This window comes from Hyperolius riggenbachi, chromosome 4, assembly GCF_040937935.1.
Source record: "Hyperolius riggenbachi isolate aHypRig1 chromosome 4, aHypRig1.pri, whole genome shotgun sequence".
Classification (NCBI taxonomy): Eukaryota; Metazoa; Chordata; class Amphibia; order Anura; family Hyperoliidae; genus Hyperolius; species Hyperolius riggenbachi.
Window position 1 is genome coordinate 502893347 of NC_090649.1, and position 18623 is coordinate 502911969.

The following is an 18623-nucleotide window of genomic DNA, read 5'->3' on the forward strand; positions in this document are numbered from 1 at the left end:
CACAGATGGATGCCGGGAGGTATGTGATGCCCACACATGTATGTAATGCACACAGATGGATGCCGGGAGGTATGTGATGCCCACACATGTATGTAATGCACACAGATGGATGTCGGGAGGTATGTGATGCCCACACATGTACGTAATGCACACAGATGGATGCCGGGAGGTATGTGATGCCCACACATGTACGTAATGCACACAGATGGATGTCGGGAGGTATGTGATGCCCACACATGTACGTAATGCACACAGATGGATGCCGGGAGGTATGTGATGCCCACACATGTATGTAATGCACACAGATGGATGCCGGGAGGTATGTGATGCCCACACATGTACGTAATGCACACAGGTGGATGCTGGGAGGTATGTGATGCCCACACATGTATGTAATGCACACAGATGGATGCCGGGAGGTATGTGATGCCCACACATGTATGTAATGCACACAGATGGATGCCAGGAGGTATGTGATGCCCACACATGTATGTAATGCACACAGATGGATGCCAGGAGGTATGTGATGCCCACACATGTATGTAATGCACACAGATGGATGCTGGGAGGTATGTGATGCCCACACATGTATGTAATGCACACAGATGGATGCCGGGAGGTATGTGATGTCCACACATGTACGTAATGCACACAGATGGATGCCAGGAGGTATGTGATGCCCACACATGTACGTAATGCACACAGATGGATGCCGGGAGGTATGTGATGCCCACACATGTATGTAATGCACACAGATGGATGTCGGGAGGTATGTGATGCCCACACATGTATGTAATGCACACAGGTGGATGCTGGGAGGTATGTGATGCCCACACATGTATGTAATGCACACAGATGGATGCCGGGAGGTATGTGATGCCCACACATGTATGTAATGCACACAGATGGATGCCGGGAGGTATGTGATGCCCACACATGTATGTAATGCACACAGATGGATGCCGGGAGGTATGTGATGCCCACACATGTACGTAATGCACACAGATGGATGCCAGGAGGTATGTGATGCCCACACATGTACGTAATGCACACAGATGGATGCCGGGAGGTATGTGATGCCCACACATGTATGTAATGCACACAGATGGATGCCGGGAGGTATGTGATGCCCACACATGTATGTAATGCACACAGATGGATGCCAGGAGGTATGTGATGCCCACACATGTATGTAATGCACACAGATGGATGCCAGGAGGTATGTGATGCCCACACATGTATGTAATGCACACAGATGGATGCTGGGAGGTATGTGATGCCCACACATGTACGTAATGCACACAGATGGATGCTGGGAGGTATGTGATGCCCACACATGTATGTAATGCACACAGATGGATGCCAGGAATTGCGAACACTTGTTGCATCGTTTAACGTGTTTTTTCTTCAAATAGCATTAATAAGCATTTTGTAATGATGAGGTTCCCTGGTCCTGTGCTTCTCCAGTTTCTGATGTTTAATGTGCTGTGTAAGGATACAGTCCATAATAAACCGGTTTTAGGAAAAGTTGTTAACAATGTCCCCTCCTCTAGGTTGCTGTAACAGAAAAGGGTTTTTGTTCATTGCTGTTCAATACATCCCCAAATCAAAGGCTGCGTATTGTTTATAGTGGGTAAAACTGTCACGTTTTCCTCCTTGTTGCTCCTTGGCTGTGGATAGACTCGATTATAGAGCCATTTACTTCTGCTACATTATAGAGCCATTTACTTCTGATATATTCTAGAGCCATTTACTTCTGATAGATTCTAGAGCCATTTACTTCTGATAGATTCTAGAGCCATTTAACTCTGATAGATTCTAGAGCCATTTACTTCTGATAGATTATAGAACCATTCACTTCTAATAGATTCTAGAGCCATTTACTTCTAATAGATTATAGAACCATTTACTTCAGCTAGATTATAGAGCCATTTGCTTCTGATAAATTATAGAGCCATTTGCTTCTGATAGATTCTAGAGCCATTAACTTCTGATAGATTCTAGAGCCATTTCCTTTTGCTGGATTATAGAGCCATTCACTTCTGCTAGATTATAGAGCCATTTACTTCAGATAGATTATAGAGCCATTTACTTCTGCTAGATTCTAGAGCCATTTGCTTCTGATAAATTATAGAGCCGTTTGCTTCTGATAGATTCTAGAGCCATTAACTTCTGATAGATTCTAGAGCCATTTCCTTTTGCTGGATTATAGAGCCATTCACTTCTGATAGATTATAGAGCCATTTACTTAAATGGTTCTTGTAAGAGCAGTCACTGTTTTTATTGCTCTATGTTAAATCACTATTGCTGTGACATAAATACAGAGGTGTTAGCAAGCAGTAGTTCCTGTGTAAGAGAAGTCAGCGCTTTTATTGCTGTCTGTTAAATCACTATTGCTAAGACATAAATACAGTAGTGTCAGTAAGCAGTGGTTCCCGTGTAAGAGAAGTCAGCGCTTTTATTGCTGTCTATGTTAAATCACTATTGCTAGGACATAAATACAGTGATGTTAGTAAGCAGTGGTTCCTGTGAAAGAGAAGTCAGCAGTGGCTGTGTAATATAGTGGACTCGGGGTTCATTGTCAAGCCTGGATGAAATGTTCCATATGCTGTTCATAGTTTTTACCACATTTAATGCGCTCCAGATGTTTCAGGCAGTGGATTTTGTAATAACATGACTTGTATCTTATGAGTAATGATGCTTTTTCTGCCTGTCTTCCAGCTGTCCTTGTGGATTAATGAGAAAATGCTGACTGCCAGGGATATGTCGTATGATGAGGCCAGGAACCTGCACAGTAAATGGCTGAAGCACCAAGCGTTTATGGCTGAGCTGGCATCCAACAAAGAATGGCTGGACAAAATCGAGAAGGTGAGGCATTCTAATAGCTGTACGTCAGCTGAGCTGGGAGCTTTGTGTATTGGCAGCTGGCCCTGTGATGCTGAAGTCAGAATAATAACAAGCCAGACCAACACACTTCCCCAGATATCGCTGTAAATAAGCTTTATGTAGCAGGGATAAAACTGAGATAAATACGCTGGATTTTAAGAGGCTGACGTTTTCTTAAAATGAAAGTTTTTCTTAAAATGAAAGTTAAGAGGTTTGTGATGTGCCCCCTTATTCCCACACTTCCTGTTTAGGGGTTGGGGATGTGCCCCCTTATTCCCACACTTCCTGTTTAGGGGTTGGGGATGTGCCCCCTTATTCCCACACTTCCTGTTTAGGGGTTGGGGATGTGCCCCCTTATTCCCACACTTCCTGTTTAGGGGTTGGGGATGTGCCCCCTTATTCCCACACTTCCTGTTTAGGGGTTGGGGATGTGCCCCCTTATTCCCACACTTCCTGTTTAGGGGTTGGGGATGTGCCCCCTTATTCCCACACTTCCTGTTTAGGGGTTGGGGATGTGCTCCCTTATTCCCACACTTCCTGTTTAGGGGTTGGGGATGTGCCCCCTTATTCCCACACTTCCTGTTTAGGGGTTGGGGATGTGCCCCCTTATTCCCACACTTCCTGTTTAGGGGTTGGGGATGTGCTCCCTTATTCCCACACTTCCTGTTTAGGGGTTGGGGATGTGCCCCCTTATTCCCACACTTCCTGCTTAGGGGTTGGGGATGTGCTCCCTTATTCCCACGCTTCCTGTTTAGGGGTTGGGGATGTGCTCCCTTATTCCCACACTTCCTGTTTAGGGGTTGGTGACTGTAGGGCTGTACTCCTCTACATGACATGTTCTGGTGACTGTAGGGCTGTACTCCTCTACATGACATGTTCTGGTGACTGTAGGGCTGTACTCCTCTACATGACATGTTCTGGTGACTGTAGGGCTGTACTCCCTCTACGTGACATGTTCTGGTGACTGTAGGGCTGTACTCCTCTACATGACATGTCCTGGTGACTGTAGGGCTGTACTCCTCTACATGACATGGTATGGTGACTGTAGGGCTGTACTCCTCTACATGACATGTTCTGGTGACTGTAGGGCTGTACTCCTCTACATGACATGTTCTGGTGACTGTAGGGCTGTACTCCTCTACATGACATGTTCTGGTAACTGTAGGGCTGTGCTCCTCTACATGACATGTTCTGGTGACTGTAGGGCTGTACTCCCTCTACGTGACATGTTCTGGTGACTGTAGGGCTGTACTCCTCTACATGACTTGTTCTGGTGACTGTAGAGCTGTACTCCTCTACAGGACATGTTCTGGTGACTGTAGGGCTGTACTCCTCTACATGACATGTCCTGGTGACTGTAGGCTGTACTCCTCTACATGACATGGTATGGTGACTGTAGGGCTGTACTCCTCTACATGACATGTCCTGGTGACTGTAGGCTGTACTCCTCTACATGACATGGTATGGTGACTGTAGGGCTGTACTCCTCTACATGACATGTTCTGGAGACTGTAGGGCTGTACTCCTCTACATGACATGTTCTGGTGACTGTAGGGCTGTACTCCTCTACATGACATGTTCTGGTGACTGTAGGGCTGTACTCCTCTACATGACATGTTCTGGTGACTGTAGGGCTGTGCTCCTCCACATGACATGTCCTGGTGACTGTAGGCTGTACTCCTCTACATGACATGTTCTGGTGACTGTAGGGCTGTGCTCCTCTACATGACATGTTCTGGTGACTGTAGGGCTGTACTCCTCTACATGACATGTACTGGTGACTGTAGGCTGTACTCCTCTACATGACATTTCCTGGTGGCCATAGGGCTGTGCTCCTCTACATGACATGTTCTGGTGGCTGTAGGGCTGTACTCCTCTACATGACATGTTCTGGTGACTGTAGGGCTGTACTCCTCTACATGACATTTCCTGGTGGCCATAGGGCTGTGCTCCTCTACATGACATGTTCTGGTGGCTGTAGGGCTGTACTCCTCTACATGACATGTTCTGGTGACTGTAGGGCTGTACTCCTCTACATGACATGTTCTGGTGACTGTAGGGCTGTACTCCTCTACATGACATGTTCTGGTGGCTGTAGGGCTTTGCTCCTCTACATGACATGTTCTGGTGACTGTAGGGCTGTACTCCTCTACATGACATGTTCTGGTGGCTTTAGGGCTTTGCTCCTCTACATGACATGTTCTGGTGACTGTAGGGCTGTGCTCCTCTACATGACATGTTCTGGTGACTGTAGGGCTGTACTCCTCTACATAACATGTTCTGGAGACTGTAGGGCTGTGCTCCTCTACATGACATGTTCTGGTGACTGTAGGGCTGTACTCCTCTACATGACATGTTCTGGTGGCTTTAGGGCTTTGCTCCTCTACATGACATGTTCTGGTGACTGTAGGGCTGTGCTCCTCTACATGACATGTTCTGGTGACTGTAGGGCTGTACTCCTCTACATGACATGTTCTGGTGACTGTAGGGCTGTGCTCCTCTACATGACATGTTCTGGTGACTGTAGGGCTGTACTCCTCTACATGACATGTTCTGGTGACTGTAGGGCTGTGCTCCTCTACATGACATTTCCTGGTGGCCATAGGGCTGTGCTCCTCTACATGACATGTTCTGGTGGCTGTAGGGCTGTACTCCTCTACATGACATGTTCTGGTGACTGTAGGGCTGTACTCCTCTACATGACATGTTCTGGTGACTGTAGGGCTGTACTCCTCTACATGACATGTTCTGGTGACTGTAGGGCTGTACTCCTCTACATGACATGTTCTGGTGACTGTAGGGTTGTGCGCTGCGGAGGTAGTCCTGTAGAAGACTTCTAGGTTGTTGGAATTCTTCCCCTGGTAATGTTACTTTGGAACTCCCATCTTGTAGACGCTAGCTATGACTGCACGGGGAAAGAAGCTCATACTTTGTGCTGCTGTTACAATACTGTGTTTACGTTTTGGTTTTTTACCTCCAGACTTTTGCTTTCCAAGAATTGTGTTTTGTGGCTCATATAATAATCAATGTGAGATTTGCTCCTGAGTGTTCTGCTTCTGTTGTAGGAAGGAAACCAGCTGATTGCAGAGAAGCCAGAGATGGAGCCCATAGTGAGGGAAAAGATGACAGCCTTGCAGAAAATGTGGGAAGAGCTGGAATCCACCACCCAGACCAAGGCCCAGAGGCTGTTTGATGCCAACAAAGCTGAACTGTTCACCCAGAGCTGTGCAGATCTGGACAAGTGGCTGCATGGACTGGAGAGCCAGATCCAGTCTGATGACTACGGCAAGGACCTGACCAGCGTCAACATCCTGCTGAAGAAGCAACAGGTGAGTGAGAGCCGGCAGGACTGGTGTAGGACAATCAGGTATTCTCCCGTAGTCCACGCTAGTCTATGCAGTGCTGATCCTCCAGGCTGGATTCTGCACCAGTTCCCTACTTCTGCTTTCTCCCGATATTGTCTTTGCTTGCTTTGTTTGCCGTCTGCATCTTCCACACAATGACTGGTAAAATTGAAGCACTACTTTGCAGCAGAAGATTGACAGGTTCTCAAAGTCTTAGCAAGCCAAGAGTACTGGAGCTTTTTGATGGTTGTCGTTGGCTGGGAATAAAGTATGTGATGTCAGAATTGGCTTCCTTAGTAGAATCTTCTGTAAATTTTCCCATGTTCGTTCATCTAGCTTACCACTCTTGAAAATGCCAAATACCCATAAAATGTGTTGTGAATTGTAAAATGTAAAATTCATGCTTATAATATGACCATTTGCCCTATAAAATACTTTTTTTTTTACAATGTTGCTGTGACTTACAGTAGGTTGTACGGATCTGACCTCATGGGGGATTCTCACTATCTCATTTTTTTCTTTGCAAATGCAATCCTTGTAAAGGATCTCTACAAAGATGCCCGCCAGCTTTCCTACTCATTTACACACTATTTTCACGGTTGGACTGAGAAACTGCCAGTCAGAAAGTGATTTTGAAATTAAATGCCTTAGTATCCCCCATGAGGTTATAGACTAGACAATAACATAATATATCTTCCTTACCTACTGTAAGTGACAGTGCAATAGTAAAAAGGTAACAAATATAGTACATATTACTCTGGGAGAAATCTATATTTTTATGAAAGTGCAGGTAGTCCCCAAGTTCAAGAGTCCTGCACTGTACAGGGAGCTGAGAGTCCTGCGGCGTGCAGGGAGCTGAGAGTCCTGCGGCGTGCGGGGAGCTGAGAGTCCTGCGGCGTGCGGGGAGCTGAGAGTCCTGCGGCGTGCGGGGAGCTGAGAGTCCTGCGGCGTGCGGGGAGCTGAGAGTCCTGCGGCGTGCGGGGAGCTGAGAGTCCTGCGGCGTGCGGGGAGCTGAGAGTCCTGCGGCGTGCGGGGAGCTGAGAGTCCTGCGGCGTGCGGGGAGCTGAGAGTCCTGCGGCGTGCGGGGAGCTGAGAGTCCTGCGGCGTGCGGGGAGCTGAGAGTCCTGCGGCGTGCGGGGAGCTGAGAGTCCTGCGGCGTGCGGGGAGCTGAGAGGCGTGCGGGGAGCTGAGAGTCCTGCGGCGTGCGGGGAGCTGAGAGTCCTGCACTGTGCGGGGAGCTGAGAGTCCTGCGGCGTGCGGGGAGCTGAGAGTCCTGCGGCGTGCGGGGAGCTGAGAGTCCTGCGGCGTGCGGGGAGCTGAGAGTCCTGCGGCGTGCGGGGAGCTGAGAGTCCTGCGGCGTGCGGGGAGCTGAGAGTCCTGCGGCGTGCGGGGAGCTGAGAGTCCTGCACTGTGCGGGGAGCTGAGAGTCCTGCGGCGTGCGGGGAGCTGAGAGTCCTGCGGCGTGCGGGGAGCTGAGAGTCCTGCGGCGTGCGGGGAGCTGAGAGTCCTGCGGCGTGCGGGGAGCTGAGAGTCCTGCGGCGTGCGGGGAGCTGAGAGTCCTGCGGCGTGCGGGGAGCTGAGAGTCCTGCGGGGAGCTGAGAGTCCTGCGGCGTGCGGGGAGCTGAGAGTCCTGCGGCGTGCGGGGAGCTGAGAGTCCTGCGGCGTGCGGGGAGCTGAGAGTCCTGCACTGTGCGGGGAGCTGAGAGTCCTGCACTGTGCGGGGAGCTGAGAGTCCTGCGGCGTGCGGGGAGCTGAGAGTCCTGCACTGTGCGGGGAGCTGAGAGTCCTGCGGCGTGCGGGGAGCTGAGAGTCCTGCGGCGTGCGGGGAGCTGAGAGTCCTGCGGCGTGCGGGGAGCTGAGAGTCCTGCGGCGTGCGGGGAGCTGAGAGTCCTGCGGCGTGCGGGGAGCTGAGAGTCCTGCGGCGTGCGGGGAGCGGAGAGTCCTGCACTGTGCAGGGAGCTGAGAGTCCTGCGGCGTGCGGGGAGCTGAGAGTCCTGCACTGTACAGGGAGCTGAGAGTCCTGCGGCGTGCGGGGAGCTGAGAGTCCTGCGGCGTGCGGGGAGCTGAGAGTCCTGCGGCGTGCGGGGAGCTGAGAGTCCTGCGGCGTGCGGGGAGCTGAGAGTCCTGCGGCGTGCGGGGAGCTGAGAGTCCTGCACTGTGCGGGGAGCTGAGAGTCCTGCACTGTGCGGGGAGCTGAGAGTCCTGCGGCGTGCGGGGAGCTGAGAGTCCTGCGGCGTGCGGGGAGCTGAGAGTCCTGCGGCGTGCGGGGAGCTGAGAGTCCTGCGGCGTGCGGGGAGCTGAGAGTCCTGCGGCGTGCGGGGAGCTGAGAGTCCTGCGGCGTGCGGGGAGCTGAGAGTCCTGCGGCGTGCGGGGAGCTGAGAGTCCTGCGGCGTGCGGGGAGCTGAGAGTCCTGCGGCGTGCGGGGAGCTGAGAGTCCTGCGGCGTGCGGGGAGCTGAGAGTCCTGCGGCGTGCGGGGAGCTGAGAGTCCTGCACTGTGCGGGGAGCTGAGAGTCCTGCGGCGTGCGGGGAGCTGAGAGTCCTGCGGCGTGCGGGGAGCTGAGAGTCCTGCGGCGTGCGGGGAGCTGAGAGTCCTGCGGCGTGCGGGGAGCTGAGAGTCCTGCACTGTGCGGGGAGCTGAGAGTCCTGCGGCGTGCGGGGAGCTGAGAGTCCTGCGGCGTGCGGGGAGCTGAGAGTCCTGCGGCGTGCGGGGAGCTGAGAGTCCTGCGGCGTGCGGGGAGCTGAGAGTCCTGCGGCGTGCGGGGAGCTGAGAGTCCTGCGGCGTGCGGGGAGCTGAGAGTCCTGCACTGTGCGGGGAGCTGAGAGTCCTGCACTGTGCGGGGAGCTGAGAGTCCTGCGGCGTGCGGGGAGCTGAGAGTCCTGCACTGTGCGGGGAGCTGAGAGTCCTGCGGCGTGCGGGGAGCTGAGAGTCCTGCGGCGTGCGGGGAGCTGAGAGTCCTGCGGCGTGCGGGGAGCTGAGAGTCCTGCGGCGTGCGGGGAGCTGAGAGTCCTGCGGCGTGCGGGGAGCTGAGAGTCCTGCGGCGTGCGGGGAGCGGAGAGTCCTGCACTGTGCAGGGAGCTGAGAGTCCTGCGGCGTGCGGGGAGCTGAGAGTCCTGCACTGTACAGGGAGCTGAGAGTCCTGCGGCGTGCGGGGAGCTGAGAGTCCTGCGGCGTGCGGGGAGCTGAGAGTCCTGCGGCGTGCGGGGAGCTGAGAGTCCTGCGGCGTGCGGGGAGCTGAGAGTCCTGCGGCGTGCGGGGAGCTGAGAGTCCTGCACTGTGCGGGGAGCTGAGAGTCCTGCACTGCGGGGAGCTGAGAGTCCTGCGGCGTGCGGGGAGCTGAGAGTCCTGCGGCGTGCGGGGAGCTGAGAGTCCTGCGGCGTGCGGGGAGCTGAGAGTCCTGCGGCGTGCGGGGAGCTGAGAGTCCTGCGGCGTGCGGGGAGCTGAGAGTCCTGCGGCGTGCGGGGAGCTGAGAGTCCTGCGGCGTGCGGGGAGCTGAGAGTCCTGCGGCGTGCGGGGAGCTGAGAGTCCTGCGGCGTGCGGGGAGCTGAGAGTCCTGCGGCGTGCGGGGAGCTGAGAGTCCTGCACTGTGCGGGGAGCTGAGAGTCCTGCGGCGTGCGGGGAGCTGAGAGTCCTGCGGCGTGCGGGGAGCTGAGAGTCCTGCGGCGTGCGGGGAGCTGAGAGTCCTGCGGCGTGCGGGGAGCTGAGAGTCCTGCACTGTGCGGGGAGCTGAGAGTCCTGCGGCGTGCGGGGAGCTGAGAGTCCTGCGGCGTGCGGGGAGCTGAGAGTCCTGCGGCGTGCGGGGAGCTGAGAGTCCTGCGGCGTGCGGGGAGCTGAGAGTCCTGCGGCGTGCGGGGAGCTGAGAGTCCTGCACTGTGCGGGGAGCTGAGAGTCCTGCGGCGTGCGGGGAGCTGAGAGTCCTGCGGCGTGCGGGGAGCTGAGAGTCCTGCGGCGTGCGGGGAGCTGAGAGTCCTGCACTGTGCGGGGAGCTGAGAGTCCTGCGGCGTGCGGGGAGCTGAGAGTCCTGCGGCGTGCGGGGAGCTGAGAGTCCTGCGGCGTGCGGGGAGCTGAGAGTCCTGCGGCGTGCGGGGAGCTGAGAGTCCTGCGGCGTGCGGGGAGCTGAGAGTCCTGCACTGTGCGGGGAGCTGAGAGTCCTGCACTGTGCGGGGAGCTGAGAGTCCTGCGGCGTGCGGGGAGCTGAGAGTCCTGCGGCGTGCGGGGAGCTGAGAGTCCTGCGGCGTGCGGGGAGCTGAGAGTCCTGCGGCGTGCGGGGAGCTGAGAGTCCTGCGGCGTGCGGGGAGCTGAGAGTCCTGCGGCGTGCGGGGAGCTGAGAGTCCTGCGGCGTGCGGGGAGCTGAGAGTCCTGCGGCGTGCGGGGAGCTGAGAGTCCTGCACTGTGCGGGGAGCTGAGAGTCCTGCACTGTGCGGGGAGCTGAGAGTCCTGCGGCGTGCGGGGAGCTGAGAGTCCTGCGGCGTGCGGGGAGCTGAGAGTCCTGCGGCGTGCGGGGAGCTGAGAGTCCTGCGGCGTGCGGGGAGCTGAGAGTCCTGCGGCGTGCGGGGAGCTGAGAGTCCTGCACTGTGCGGGGAGCTGAGAGTCCTGCACTGTGCGGGGAGCTGAGAGTCCTGCACTGTGCGGGGAGCTGAGAGTCCTGCGGCGTGCGGGGAGCTGAGAGTCCTGCGGCGTGCGGGGAGCTGAGAGTCCTGCGGCGTGCGGGGAGCTGAGAGTCCTGCGGCGTGCGGGGAGCTGAGAGTCCATACTGTGGTATGAATACTCTAATACTCTAGTCGCCCCCCCCCCCCGGGCTCTGGCCGGTACACTGTGGTATGAATGCTGCCCTCCTATCGCCACCCCCCCCCCCCCCCCTTCCCCGGGCTCTGGCCAGTATACTGTGTGAGCAGCTTCTGTCTGCACATCTATTGTGCTTCTGCCTCAGACAGCTTGTGCAGAATGTGATCCCTGAAATGTCACCAGGGAAGGGATATGAAGGGGAGTTCTGTGTGCTGCTCCCGCCTTTCTTTCCCTCGCTTGTGTATTTACTGCAGACAGGACTCTGTGGAGACAAAGGCTCTGTGTGACATGGATAATCCTTATTTCCATTGTGTCTGTCACAGAAGCCAGAGCTTGGAGCTCCCTCTTGTGGTCATATGACACATTGCAGAGATACTTAATGCAGTGTTGTCAGCCTTCAGCACCCTCACTGACCCCTCTATAAACTCCTCCAGTAATGAATAGCTCTACCAAACGGCTCGCTCACAGCAGCAAAATACAACCAATGACTGATCTGCATCTTTAGGATTCTAGCTGGGCGTCCACAAAGGTTTTCATTAACCACGGTAGCCATTCTCCCAGATCATGATATGAGCGCAGAGCTTGTCACCCTCACAGCTGGGATTTCTGGACAGACCATAAAGGCCCGAGCTTTGGGCAGCAGCTGGCTGAGGGGCGGCTGGGCATGGTAGAGATATTGCTGCATATGGAAGAAGAGGCTGCAAATGGTATACAGAGGTTCTTCCCTCCCCCCCGGCTGCACAATTATGGATGACCAATCCACAGCAGACCATAGATGAACACAACATCCACAGGATGCAGAAGGAGTGGGTTATTGAAGGAGGTATTGAAGAGCTGCCCTGTCACAGCATACAACTGCCATGTTCCACTGATCTCGTCCATAATCATAGCTGGTATACTATGGCAGAAATCACACATCACCCAGAGGGTGACACATGGAGAGGGCCACACCCCCCCAGTGAGTGGATATGAAGGGGGTGTGTAGCCCCCCATTTGGGATGAGGTTCTAAGTTCACCACAGTTCATGGCTTACGTATGTTTGGTTTCTGCCACGGTATAACAGTTATGACCAATGTTAGAAATGTCCTGTGTCATTTGAAAAACATATCATTGTTTTTGGCTTGCGAGTTTTTCAGGGTCGTTTCTTTTCTCTGTGGTTTTTGTGCTAAAATATGTCCCTCTAATTCTAGAAAAGTGGGTGGTAATGGAGAATAAACGCTGCAGGGGGATGTGCCAAGCATGGTCTGGCAACCAGAGAGATCAGCCGGCAGACCTGGATGCTTGGCCAGCTGATTCTTATTCCCCAGCATGGAGGCCGGGCAGAGGTTGGGTGCAACCATAGACATCAGATTGTCACTAGATCTGGTAACATTGGGTGTCTGTAGGTATCTCAGAGTGGATTACTGAACCTAGCAATACCCCTCATCTCAGCGCTCTTCACTGCCTCCTCCTGACATACAATGTACTGCTGGATGAAAGCATTGGACCATATTCATTCCCAATTACTGACCAGCTGCTAAAGAGAAAAACAGGAGTCTATTCATCTAGTCACTGCTTGGAAAGTCCAGTCTGTAAATGGGGAATAATCTCCTGAACATTCTGCACTGACAGCACAGCCTAAAGGGCTCCTCCGCTGAAATGAGGGGGGTAAAGTGTGAATACAGACAGTGGCAGCTGCAGTTCGGTGAAACATGAATGCTGATAGGTCGCAGGGGCATAACTGGGAGGAGCAGCCCCTGTGACTGCAGCGGGGCCCAGAGGTGTGCGAGGGCCCAAGTACTAACCATCCCTTCCTCTGATCATCCAGATCGGGTGTTTGTGGCTTCACTTGTTATGGGTGTGGAGATCCTGATGGCCACACTTGTCATATGACCCTCATAAGATGGGCCCCAGGCTTTGAGGGGCACCAGGGAGGGCAAGGGAAGGGGTGTGAGATGGGCCCCCAGGCTGTGAGGAGCACCAGGGAAGGCAAGGGAAGGGGTGTGAGATGGGCCCCAGGCTGTGAGGGGCACCAATGGAGAGGCAAGGGAAGGGGTGTGAGATGGGCCCCAGGCTTTGAGGGGCACCAGGGAGGGCAAGGGAAGGGGTGTGAGATGGGCCCCCAGGCTGTGAGGAGCACCAGGGAAGGCAAGGGAAGGGGTGTGAGATGGGCCCCAGGCTGTGAGGGGCACCAATGGAGAGGCAAGGGAAGGGGTGTGAGATGGGCCCCAGGCTGTGAGGGGCACCAATGGAGAGGCAAGGGAAGGGGTGTGAGATGGGCCCCCAGGCTGTGAGGGGCACCAGGGCAGGCAAGGGAAGGGGTGTGGGATGGGCCCCCAGGCTGTGAGGGGCACCAATGGGGAGGGCAAGGGAACGGGTGTGAGATGGGGCCCCAGGCTGTGAGGGTCACCAATGAGGAGGCAAGGGAAGGGGTGTGAGATGGGCCCCCAGGCTGTGAGGAGCACCAAGGGGGGAGGTAAGGGAAGGGGTGTGAGATGGGCCCCCAGGCTTTGAGGGGCACCAGGGAAGGCAAGGGAAGGGGTGTGAGATGGGCCCCCAGGCTGTGAGGGTCACCAAGGGGGGAGGTAAGGGAAGGGGTGTGAGATGGGCCCCCAGGCTGTGAGGATCACCAATGGGGAGGCAAGGGAAGGGGTGTGTGATGGGCCCCCAGGCTGTGAGGAGCACCAATGGGGAGGCAAGGGAAGGGGTGTGTGATGGGCCCCCAGGCTGTGAGGAGCACCAATGGGGAGGCAAGGGAAGGGGTGTGAGATGGGCCCCCAGGCTGTGAGGTCACCAATGGGGAGGCAAGGGAAGGGGTGTGTGATGGGCCCCTAGGCTGTGAGGGTCACCAGGGGGAGGCAAGGGAAGGGGTGTGAGATGGGCCCCTAGGCTGTGAGGGTCACCAGGGGGAGGCGAGGGAAGGGGTGTGTGATGGGCCCCCAGGCTGTGAGGAGCACCAGGGGAGGCAAGGGAAGGGGTGTGAGATGGGCCCCCAGGCTGTGAGGATCACCAATGGGGAGGCAAGGGAAGGGGTGTGCGATGGGCCCCCAGGCTGTGAGGGTCACCAGGGGGAGCCAAGGGAAGGGGTGTGAGATGGGCCCCCAGGCTGTGAGGGTCACCAGGGGGAGCCAAGGGAAGGGGTGTGAGATGGGCCCCCAGGCTGTGAGGATCACCAATGGGGAGGCAAGGGAAGGGGTGTGAGATGGGTCCCAGGCTGTGAGGGGCACCAGGGAAGGCAAGGGAAGGGGTGTGAGCATTAATGGGGCCCTATGATTTGCAGTTACTCCCCTGAGTGGTTGCTTTGAGTTACTGCAAGTTGTCTTATTAGAGCAACTAATTCATTATTTCTGACAAGCAGATGCTTTATATGTTGTGGCCCAGGGTGGTGTGGAGTAGCTCAGCTGTCCAGCTCTGATCTGTGAAGGCCATATCCACTGAAAGGTGGAGAGATGTCTTCTACTGGATGAGACACACCTCCTCTGATTCTGAGGACCCCACCCCTGAGGACTGGAGCTGGATAGCTTAGGTGGAGGTGAATAGTTGCTGTAGAGCAGGAGGCTCCTCCCTCTTTCCTGGATCCCTTCTGCAGGCAGAGATCCGATAATTGTCAATATTTGGGCCCCTGCAAGACCACCAGATATGACATGCAGCTGAGCAATGGAACACATGTACAAATGCTTAAAGACAAACTTTAAAGGGAACCTAAACTGAGAAGGGTATGGATTTTTCCTTTTAAAATAATACCAATTGCCTGACGCTCCTGCTGATCCTGTGTCTCTAATACTTTTAGCCACGGCCCCTGAACAAGCATGCAGATCAGGTGCTCTGACTGAAGTCAGACTGGATTAGCTGCATGCTTGTTTCAGGAGTGTGATTCAGACACAACTGCAGTCAGAGATCAGCAGGGCTGCCAAGCAAATGGTATTGTTTAAGAGGAAACATCCATATGCCTTTAAGCACACTTTATTGCATAATACATAGCTGCTCCAGTTTAATGTTTGTGAACTGCATGAGCTGGGGCTTTGGGTGCAGCTCTTGGCATATAGGGTGATGATCATTGTGGTTTGTCGGTTGTCAGATGCTGGAGAATCAGATGGACGTTCGTAAGAAGGAGGTGGAAGAGCTTCAGAGCCAGGCCCAGGCCTTGAGCCAGGAGGGGAAGAGCACGGATGAGGTGGACAGTCAGCGGGTAGCTGTGGAGGAGCGCTTTGTGGAGCTGATGGCACCACTGAACGAGAGGAAGAAATATCTGCTGGCTTCTAAGGAAATCCACCAGTTTATCCGAGATGTGGAGGACGAGATTGTAAGTATGCCAGTCCGCTGGAATACTCCACGTCATTCCATTCATGTCATTTCACACAAGACTTGCCTACTCAGGAACTCTTTTTTCCTTATTTTTAGCTTTGGGTTGAAGAGAGAATGCCTCTGGCAACATCCACTGACCACGGACACAACCTCCAGACTGTGCAGCTTCTGATCAAGAAAAACCAGGTGAGTTCCGTGAGGAAGGCAGGAAAGTCACTCACCCTATAGAAAGCTCATGTGCCTCACATCAACGACATGCTAATAATTATGAGATGATGCAAACATTGTGCTAATTACATGCAAATTCATGCAGCTTGAAAATGGTCAACTCAATTGCAGCTGATGCATTTGTCTATTTTCAGGCTGCATCCGTTTGCATCAGCTCAGAATGATCATCTCTCACCATTCCTTGGCCCATATGCAATTCACTTTCTCCTAAGTTTTCTCCTAGCAGATCATTTTTCATCTTCTATTTAAAATAACTTTTCAGATTTATGCAATTGAGAAAGTACCAAAAAGTAGTTGAAAACCAACTATCAAAATTATTTTGAGTATGTTCTTGTTTGCTGGTAATTTAAAATGCATTTTATTTACAAGTTGTGGAAGTATCAACTAGGAGAAAACTCAGGTTAAAAAGTGAATTGCATATGGGTCCTTGTCTCTGGGCTTCATACGCTAGTCTCTGGGCTTCATACGCTAGTCTCTGGGCTTCATACACTAGTCTCTGGGCTTCATACGCTAGTCTCTGGGCTTCATACGCTAGTCTCTGGGCTTCATACACAAATCTCTGGGATTCATACGCAAGTCTCTGGGCTTTATACACAAGTCTCTGGGCTTCATACGCTAGTCTCTGGGCTTCATACACTAGTCTCTGGGCTTCATACGCTAGTCTCTGGGCTTCATACGCTAGTCTCTGGGCTTCATACACAAATCTCTGGGATTCATACGCAAGTCTCTGGGCTTTATACACAAGTCTCTGGGCTTCGTACGCTAGTCTCTGGGCTTCGTACGCTAGTCTCTGGGCTTCATACGCTAGTCTCTGGGCTTCATACGCTAGTCTCTGGGCTTCATACACTAGTCTCTGGGCTTCATACACTAGTCTCTGGGCTTCATACGCTAGTCTCTGGGCTTCATACGCTAGTCTCTGGGCTTCATACACAAGTCTCTGGGATTCATACGCAAGTCTCTGGGCTTTATACATAAGTCTCTGGGCTTTATACACAAGTCTCTGGGCTTCATATGCTAGTCTCTGGGCTTCATACGCTAGTCTCTGGGCTTCGTACGCTAGTCTCTGGGCTTCGTACGCTAGTCTCTGGGCTTCATACGCTGGGCTTCATACGCTAGTCTCTGGGCTTCATACACTAGTCTCTGGGCTTCATACGCTAGTCTCTGGGCTTCATACGCTAGTCTCTGGGCTTCATACGCTAGTCTCTGGGCTTCATACACAAGTCTCTGGGATTCATACGCAAGTCTCTGGGCTTTATACATAAGTCTCTGGGCTTTATACACAAGTCTCTGGGCTTCATATGCTAGTCTCTGGGCTTCATACACAAATCTCTGGGCTTCATACACAAGTCTCTGGGCTTCATACACAAGTCTCTGGGCTTTATACACTAGTCTCTGGGCTTCATACGCTAGTCTCTGGGCTTCACACTCTAGTCTCTGGGCTTCATACGCTAGTCTCTGGGCTTCATACGCCAGTCTGTGGGCTTCATACGCCAGTCTCTGGGCTTCATACACTAGTCTCTGGGCTTCATACACTAGTCTCTGGGCTTCATACACTAGTCTCTGGGCTTCATACACTAGTCTCTGGCCTTCATACGCTAGTCTCTGGGCTTCATATGCTAGTCTCTGGGCTTCATACGCTAGTCTCTGGGCTTCAAACGCTAGTCTCTGGGCTTCATACGCTAGTCTCTGGGCTTCATACGCTAGTCTCTGGGCTTCATACGCTAGTCTCTGGGCTTCATACGCAAATCTCTGGGATTCATACGCAAGTCTCTGGGCTTTATACACAAGTCTCTGGGCTTTATACACAAGTCTCTGGGCTTTATACGCTAGTCTCTGGGCTTTATACGCTAGTCTCTGGGCTTCGTACGCTAGTCTCTGGGCTTCGTACGCTAGTCTCTGGGCTTCGTACGCTAGTCTCTGGGCTTCGTACGCTAGTCTCTGGGCTTCGTACGCTAGTCTCTGGGCTTCATACGCTGGGCTTCATACGCTAGTCTCTGGGCTTCATACACTAGTCTCTGGGCTTCATACACTTGTCTCTGGGCTTCATACGCTAGTCTCTGGGCTTCATACGCTAGTCTCTGGGCTTCATACACAAGTCTCTGGGATTCATACGCAAGTCTCTGGGCTTTATACACAAGTCTCTGGGCTTTATACACAAGTCTCTGGGCTTCATATGCTAGTCTCTGGGCTTCATACACAAATCTCTGGGCTTCATACACAAGTCTCTGGGCTTCATACGCAAGTCTCTGGGCTTTATACACTAGTCTCTGGGCTTCATACGCTAGTCTCTGGGCTTCACACATACGCTAGTCTCTGGGCTTCACACTCTAGTCTCTGGGCTTCATACACTAGTCTCTGGGCTTCATACACTAGTCTCTGGGCTTCATACACTAGTCTCTGGGCTTCATACGCTAGTCTCTGGGCTTCATACACTAGTCTCTGGGCTTCACTTCATACACTAGTCTCTGGGCTTCACTTCATACACTAGTCTCTGGGCTTCATACACTAGTCTCTGGGCTTCATACGCTAGTCTCTGGGCTTCATACGCTAGTCTCTGGGCTTCATACGCTAGTCTCTGGGCTTCATACGCTAGTCTCTGGGCTTCATACGCTAGTCTCTGGGCTTCATACGCTAGTCTCTGGGCTTCATACACTAGTCTCTGGGCTTCATACACTAGTCTCTGGGCTTCATACACTAGTCTCTGGGCTTCACTTCATACACTAGTCTCTGGGCTTCATACACTAGTCTCTGGGCTTCATACGCTAGTCTCTGGGCTTCATACGCTAGTCTCTGGGCTCCATACACTAGTCTCTGTGCTTCACTTCATACACTAGTCTCTGGGCTTCATACGCTAGTCTCTGGGCTTCATACGCTAGTCTCTGGGCTTCATACGCTAGTCTCTGGGCTTCATACGCTAGTCTCTGGGCTTCATACGCAAGTCTCTGGGCTTCATACGCTAGTCTCTGGGCTTCATACGCTAGTCTCTGGGCTTCATACGCAAGTCTCTGGGCTTCATACCCAAGTCTCTGGGCCTCATACGCTAGTCTCTGGGCTGTCTCTGGGCTTCATACGCCAGTCTCTGGGTTTCATACGCCAG

At 53.6% G+C, this 18623-nt stretch overlaps 1 protein-coding gene across 2 annotated transcripts in view; it reads left to right on the forward strand.

Moving 5' to 3' along the window:
- SPTBN1 (spectrin beta, non-erythrocytic 1) overlaps nt 1-18623 on the forward strand; it is a 393630-nt gene that overhangs the window by 270888 nt on the left and 104119 nt on the right. For both annotated transcript variants that reach the window (XM_068233127.1, XM_068233128.1), the window contains 4 exons: nt 2722-2868; nt 5952-6215; nt 15072-15296; nt 15395-15484. In XM_068233127.1, the coding sequence (XP_068089228.1) occupies nt 2722-2868; nt 5952-6215; nt 15072-15296; nt 15395-15484 (726 nt within the window). The remainder of the gene's footprint in view (nt 1-2721; nt 2869-5951; nt 6216-15071; nt 15297-15394; nt 15485-18623) is intronic.